A 7,836-nucleotide genomic window follows, 5' to 3' on the forward strand; every position below is an offset into this window, starting at 1 on the left:
ATGGAATGCTTCACCGGTGACTCTCTGGTGTGCGGCTTCGTGATGCTGGGAAAGTCGGCGAGTATTTTTGCATACGGCGAAGCAGGTGTGAGAGCTCGCAGTCCCGTTGACGAGGAACTACAGAGTACACCGCTGATGGAGAGGCGGGTGTTGAGATCAATCAGGCGATGAGCATGCATGTCCACAGCAAGGTTGAAAAAACTGAGGAAGTCAGCTCCAATAACAGCTTGCGAGACGTCAGCGAGGATGAAAATCCAGCGGAACGTACGGCGTAGTCCAAGGTCAAGTGTAAGAGAGCGTTGACCGTATGTGCGAATGGCGGAATTGTTGATCGCTTGGAGTGGGCAGGTCTGTTCGTTGCGACGGCGATCTGCACACGAGGCCGGTATGACGCTAACCTGGGCTCCTGTGTCGACTAGGAAGCAAGCGCCAGTGACCTTATCAGAAACATAGAAAAGGCGGCATGACTTTCGACCAGTACCACTTGCCGCCGTCAGTGGCCGGTCGTCGCATTTCCCGACCGCACGGGCGAGTGCACTTGCGAGCAGAGGCACCGAATCGGCGGTGGTACCAGCACACGGTTGAGGATGCGACGTCCCGCGGCGCGTCGTTTGACCGAAGTTCCGGAGAACGGGGGGGCGTCGTCGAGCGACTGTGTATCTGGAACCTGGATGACGGTCGACGATGCGCAGGTACAAAGCCATCGAGGCGCCTGACAAGGGCGTCCAAACGGTTCTCGATGCTCGCGAGCGCCGGGTCTGCAGCGGTGGCCGGTGGCGGTGCGGTAACGGCGTTGAGGCTATGTGCCCGCGAGTATACCGCCACTCGGTCAGCCATTTCAGCGAGTGTGTCTACTGGGACATCTCCTGCAGCCACGAGGACTGGGACCATGCTCTGCGGTAAGCGCTGGAGGAACAACTCACGCAACAGCTTCTCCTCTTGAGGGGCAGACGGGCCGCCAAGGAGCTGGTGCATGCGTCGCAGGAGCTGTGATGGGCGACGGTCACCGAGCTCTGTGGCCGTGATGAGCTGTTGGAGTCTGCTGTGTTCGGACTCAGACTTGCGGGAAATGATAGCTGCCTTCAACGTGTCGTACGGATGGCTCGTGTGCGGCGACGCTAAAATATCAGCTAAGTCGTCGGCTACGTCCGGAGGTAAGCAGGACACCAGATGCCAGTACCTGGTCTGTTGGCTGGTGATTTGCCGTAGACGGAAGTGCGCCTCGACCTGCAGAAACCATGTGCTGGGGCTGTTGGGCCAAAATGGTGGCAGGTTGACAGGTTGGATCGCAGCACCGCTAGGTCTGACGTCTTCTTGGGCGTCAGGAGCGGTAGGATTGGTGGCAGAGCCGGCGGGATCCATGCGGGATGATCGGGGCTGCGTGTTCTTTATCGGGTCACCATTAACTGTCGGAGCTAACGCGAGAAAGATCCAGCCCTGACAGCGTTCAGTTTTCGAACTGATTTTTTTATTATTGCGCTGCACCCGACGCGCGGCCGAATGCCAACTTCTTCTTTGCCGAGCGCCGCATTCTGAGGGCTTGGGAGGAGTACCTGCTCGGCTGCTCCACCTTGGATGCGCAACGCTCCTTGGTGGCACGCGCCCGGGCAGCGGCCATCTCCAATGGCGTCCCGGACTAGGGACTGCCACTCAGGCACACAGCAGTTCTCTTGTGAATTTCTTGAATAAAATGTTTACCACCACCACCACCATTCTGAGGCGCTACATATATATATATATATATATATATATATATATATATATATATATATATATATATATATATATATATATATATATATATATATATATATATATATATATACGGACACGTCGTCGTTGGTGTAAGCCTGCCATCGTTTCGGGGTCTTCTCGCAGCCACCGTTGCCTTTCCCGTTCCCTAGTATTCTCTCATCCTCTCATCCTACGTACTCGGCGTCTTCGGCTCGCCGCCGTTGCTTCGCAGCCATTTGTTGGGCTCACTGTTGCCTTCTTCATTTTTAGTGGACCAATGGTGAGTAGTGTTATTTGCCCAATCTCTGTGGCACATACCCGTTTATGATGATGATAGTTTTTTGTTTCGCCGGACAAGGAATGATTTGCTAAACGGCTTCGAAGTTAAAAAAAAGATGAGAAACAAGGAGGACCACCCAGCTGCGCTCTTCCTTCAGGCTTGGCGCCACTATTGGGAAGCTGCCATAATTTTTTTTTTGGTAACATCGGGCGATAAGGCATTCCTTGTCTTAACGAGAGACGTATTTAGTTACCCTCTTTAGGTAACTCTTACAACAGTGACTGGAACACACCCCTGAAAGGTAAGCACGAGCTGCACCTACCTCCCGCATCTCCTGCTCCTTGATCTGAGAAGAGAAATGAATAAATCTGCTCACAGTCATGACCTCGGCTGCGGAGTATGTGACGTATAGTAAACATAGTGGCTTTTTTGTTTATTGAGTAGGCTTGTGGCGAATATCACGGTGATGCATAGGCGTGCGCAGGGTTCCCCTTCAGGGGGGGCGAAGGTTCGTCGCAGCGCCCTCCCCCTCCCGATTATGTCAATGTATGGCGCTGACATTGCGGCCCCCCCTGAGTCGCAGCGCCCCCCTCCCTATTACATCAATATGTGGGGCTGACTTCGCGCCCCCCCCTCCTAGGTGAACAGGGGGGGGGGGGGGCCTGCCCCCTACACCCCACCCCCCCTGCGCACGCCTATGCGGTGATGTATCGCACGCAATCACGGTAGTTTACGGCCTTCACTGGCTCTTCGTGAACTCGCAACGAATACACAACTTTCATTCAATCATTCACTTACGTGATGCGAATTGGCGTATCTACCGGGGGGGGGGGGCAACGGGTGCGCTAGTCCCCCCCCCCCCATTTTCGTTACTGGTCACTGCCGGCTTCACGCTGGGGGATCAACAATTGAGGCGAAGTTTTCCTTCAAAACGACAATCACGTCATTATATAATGAAATTTGTCCTACGATTCTGCTGTGAAGATTGTCCTCCACGTCTCATAACCACGCATGTCAGCGACTTGTGCGACACTTTCGTGCCTTGTGCCTCAACATTGCAGAGCAGGCTACCGCTGAGCAGGGATCTATAACGTCAGATCAGTCTGTCATGCTTTTATTCTGCTCTGTCTGGCCTGGAATTTAAATCACCGACGACGCATATACGGACAGAGATCAGTAAACGTTTTATGGAGCGATCAAACCTCTCCCCCTTTGAGGAAATTCATTTTCTTTCAGCGAAAAGGAATAGCATCACCACTGCTCTATGTCCAAGCAGCTGTGAGTCGATGTGTATGCAGAAGTGTTGAGTGTTTTAGTTTGGCCGAACTGGAAGCGATAAAAAAGGTTTCAGCTTTAGTCTCCGATCAACCTGCTATAGCCTGCCCAGCTGCCAGGGTTGCCAATGGTGGCTACTTTTCGCCAAATTGGCGAATTTGAGAGGCCTGTGTCGACGTAAAATTATGAATGGCGACATGGCGAATTTTTGGCGATTTTCGGCTTAGGTCTCCACTGAGTTATGCATCCTAAGCTCAGTGTCTTCCCAACGAATGAGCGGCAACATTCTCTGTATATTTTCTTGGTTTTAGACCCACGAGTTGAATGTGCACATTACGCGTCATTCGGTATGTCCGTCCTGTAACTCGTGAGAACCTCCTCAATTCTTCTAGATGCAGGAGGTACTGGAACGTCCCCCAGCGACATTCTAGCAAAATGTAAGTCAGAGGGCTGCCTTGCGTACCGCGAGGCGGCGGTGTTTGACTATAAGTTTATGGCTTTCGGTGCTTTCAGCTTCTCTAAAGTTTCGCTTCTGAAGGGGCTAGACGATGGGTCGGCCGCGTGTTCCGACCATTTGTTCCACCAAAGCTCCAACTTTTCTGAATAGCTTGGCGACTTATTCGCTGTTTGAGTACCCCCAATTCAGCTCGTAAACACTATTTTGGAATAGCGAAGAGAGACGGATACGCGGCTTTTTGTGCAATAAAATGTGAGCGTGTGCAATGAAAACAATGGCTATATGACATTTTGCATTGTCTACCTGTTCATTATTAACGCATCGGATAGACGCGTGTAGATATAAATGACTATAAGAAAGGGTCGGTGGCGTCCGGTATCATATTAGTTCACACTGAAAAGGTGTAAGGCTCACTAATGATCGGTTCCTGTAAGATTCTGTCGTGTTACCTTCAATAAAAATTTTAATCCTTTCAATTCATTTAAGGGTGCGCAAAGCTGTCTACAAACAACGCTTTGACGGTTTTCGCCCAAGGTTTACCACACCTTTACCTTTGAAACGAGCGGACAGGTATGGAAGGATATCATGAGCGCTTCATTCGTTCACGCTTGCGCCACCACGCACATCTTGCGGCTAGTAGGAAAAGCAGCACCATGCACTCCCTTGGTGAAGCGGGAGATACGACTGGCATTGAGAAACGTCAATATAATTTAAGGGTTTTGGATGATACTGTATTCTACGGGGCTATACGTGAGCGGAAACTTTTATTACTAGGCATGCCGCACATATCTAGAATGGCGACTTTTTTGGCGAAATTTGTAAAAAAGAATGGCGACTTTTGGCGACTTTTTGCTTGTCGTCTGGCGACATTTGCTCGAAAGACAGTGGCAACCCTGCCAGCTGCGCTATAGCGGCGGCCTGAAAAAATGCGACGATTATGTCAGTGGACTCGAGCACATTGGGAAGCCCATTTTTATGCTTGCCCCGCAACTTGATATACCGGCGCAGGGAAGATGGTCAAGGTCCACGGTTTTCTGGACTAAGGAGACTGAATTAACAGCCGCGCTAGTTGGTCTTGATTCATCTCGAATTGACTTTTACGGCGCAAAATAAAACACGGGTGGCAAATAAGCACGCTAAGCACCGCCTATTTCTCCCTCTCCCTCTTTTTCAGCAAGGATGAGTTCGAAGAGTTGTATATGTGCACAAACAGCTCAACATCGTTTTACTACAGCTGAAAATATTTATCATACGCATATGAATCCATCTCGCTAGTTGCTACAAGTGCCCGCTGCCAATACGATCGGCGGGTAGGCTTCTTGAATTGCGTTCAGAAGGAGACTCTGTCCGGCTATTCCATAAAATGTTTAGTTATTGTTCAGCATATGAATGCGCTGTTTACTTTGCTCACGTCATTTTAACGCCATGAGATTTCACTGATTTGTGACGTCGCGCAACAAGAGGGTGATTTTATGGCACACTACAATTTTTTGACGAATGCCGAAGAACTAATGGCCAACAATATGCCGAATGGAAAATCGTTTATTCTATTACTTTTTAACGATGGATAATTTTCGCCCCATTTTTTGCATCGCGTTACAAGCAGGTGCTGTGTACATGAGCCAGAAAACTTCGACCGATCGTAAACAGCTAACGGCCAATGCGAAAGCAAACAATGCGAGGTAGCCTAACGTTATACGATCACCTACATTTTTTTTATCAAAGGAAATTTATGGTTACACCGTTTGCATTACACTTGGAGGTGCCGGAGGGCCCTCTAAGCAATGTTGCAAGTACAAATACAATCCGTATAAACAATGCGCAACTCATCTAATACCACAAATTAAAAAATTTTAAACAGTGCTTTTGGTTGAGAAGTTAACAATAATAGCAATGCAATAATACTAATCAGAATAATAATGATCACGCGCTAGAAACACTATTTCGAGTAGGAGCAAACAAGGCAAAATATAGGCAATATACGTAAACCTGAATATGTGCACGAAAGTGTAGTACTTCGTAGTAAAAATAAAAGGGTGCAGTTAGCTGCTACCTATAATACAAGCAATTATTAGTTAGCAGCTTTTAGACATTAACGAAATTTCGTTGATTTATACATGTCTCTACTACTGGGAAGGTCGCCATCGACATAATTGTATTGATGCATGAAGAAGTGTTGCTTGTAATACCTGCATAACACGCACATGTATGGTAGTCGCAGCGTGTGCTATGTAAAACCTGTACTTTTTCTATAGTGTTATTCAATAGTGCGCAGAAACTTCTCTCTGTGTACACGAACAATTGAGTGCTAATGAAGTTTCCTCTATCTCTCTCATATATATACAGTAAAAGCTCGTTAATTCGGATTTCACGGGGCCGGGAAAAATACACACACGTCCGACAGAGTCAGGGAGGTTTGCCTAGAGTTCCCGTGGCATGCATAGCACGAAATGACACTCGATCACATCTGCCTGCCAGGCCCCCACTTCAGATCAAGGAGGTGCCCCCCCCCTCCCCCGCCCCCGAAAAAATGTCTGCTTACGCCCCTGTCTATATATATATATATATATATATATATATATATATATATATATATATATATATATATATATATATATATATATATATATATATATATATGTACGGAACATGATGGCGACGCCGACGGCAAAACCAGCCGAGAGTGTCCGTATAATTGCTATCGCAATAATAAGAACAACGCCATGGCGACGTCGTCCGGAAGAAAAAAAACAGGAACACTCCCAGGAAACGCCGCAGCCAGAGACTTTCCTACTGAAAGGGACACTAAAGAGCGAAACGATTTTTCTCATATTAGTAAAGTACTCTTTCACGATATCAAAAACACCACTCTCGCTGCGAGAAGACGCTGCTGCTAGAAGACAACACGAGTCCAACGGCAACACTTAACGAAGGCGCTGATGTTTCCGGTGGCCAATGGGCAAATTACGAGCCTGTTTCTAAGCAGACTTTGCGCAAAGCTCAGTCACTTCCTACTATGCAGTGCACCAGCAAGATATCACGAAACATTTCTGTAAGGTCAACTATTGGACAAGGAACTTCTTTAGAGAAGTTCCTTGTAAATGCCCCGGAACAACAGTGTTACCAGGCTATGACACTGCCTGCCCTCACACCCTCTGTACGTCACTTATCTTCGTGCGTTATGGGCGCACTCAAGGTCCCATATAATTTCGTTCACGTCAAGTTGTTCGGCAAGACAACAAAAGTGTTGGTGGACATTGGTGCCGTTGTCAACGTCCTAGACGCTTCATAGTGGCAGGTGTTCCCAATTTACTCCAGCCTATATCTCGTGCACAACTTTTGTCCTTTAATGACACGGAGGTTAAACAACTGCTTGATCGAAGCTGAAACCTTTTTTATCGCTTCCAGTTCGGCATAACTAAAGCACTCAACACTTTTGCATACACATCGACTCACAGCAAATTGGATATAGAGCAGCGGTGACATTATTCCTTTCCGACGAAAGAAAATGAATTTCCTGAAACAGGAAGATCGTTTGATCGGCACATGAAACGTTTCCTTGTTCTTGCCCGTATTTGCGTAGTCGATTATGTAAATTTCAGGCCAGGCAGAGCATAATAATATCATGACAGAGTGATCTACCGTTACAGAGTCCCTACTCAGCGGTAGCCTTCTCTGCAATGCTGTAGCGCAAAGCGCGAAAGCGTCGCACAGGCGGCCTGCATCGCAGAGAGCCTACAGTACGTGGTCGTGAGGCACGAAGGACAATCGTCACAGCAGAAGCGCAGGACGGATTTCATTATGTAATCAAGTGATTGCTGCGTAGAAGTAAAACTTCGCCTCAACTGATGGTTTCCTAGTGTGCAGCAGACAATGACCACTGTCGAAAGTGGCGCCCCCCTTGGCGCCCCGGTAGATACGCCTATGCATGTGCACGTTATCTACTGATTATAAAATAAGGTTCGCCGTGAGGGTTGGATGTGGCTAATAAAGAAAGAAAATTATTTAATTTTCTTAACGAAAAAAAATACGGTTGGAAAAGTGGCCGAGTTGGTAACTATTCGTTGTAACGTAAAGCGCGAATTGACAA

General features: G+C 47.9%; 1 protein-coding gene across 1 annotated transcript in view; it reads right to left on the reverse strand.

Annotated features, from left to right (window-relative positions):
- Positions 1-2,396, reverse strand: part of LOC119405732 (uncharacterized) — a 35,704-nt gene extending 33,308 nt beyond the window's left edge. The window contains exon 1 of the mRNA XM_049419491.1: positions 2,337-2,396. Within this exon, the coding sequence (XP_049275448.1) occupies positions 2,337-2,396 (60 nt within the window). The remainder of the gene's footprint in view (positions 1-2,336) is intronic.
- Between the last annotated feature and the right edge of the window lie 5,440 nt (positions 2,397-7,836).

The sequence above is a fragment of the Rhipicephalus sanguineus genome, chromosome 9 (assembly GCF_013339695.2).
Source record: "Rhipicephalus sanguineus isolate Rsan-2018 chromosome 9, BIME_Rsan_1.4, whole genome shotgun sequence".
Classification (NCBI taxonomy): Eukaryota; Metazoa; Arthropoda; class Arachnida; order Ixodida; family Ixodidae; genus Rhipicephalus; species Rhipicephalus sanguineus.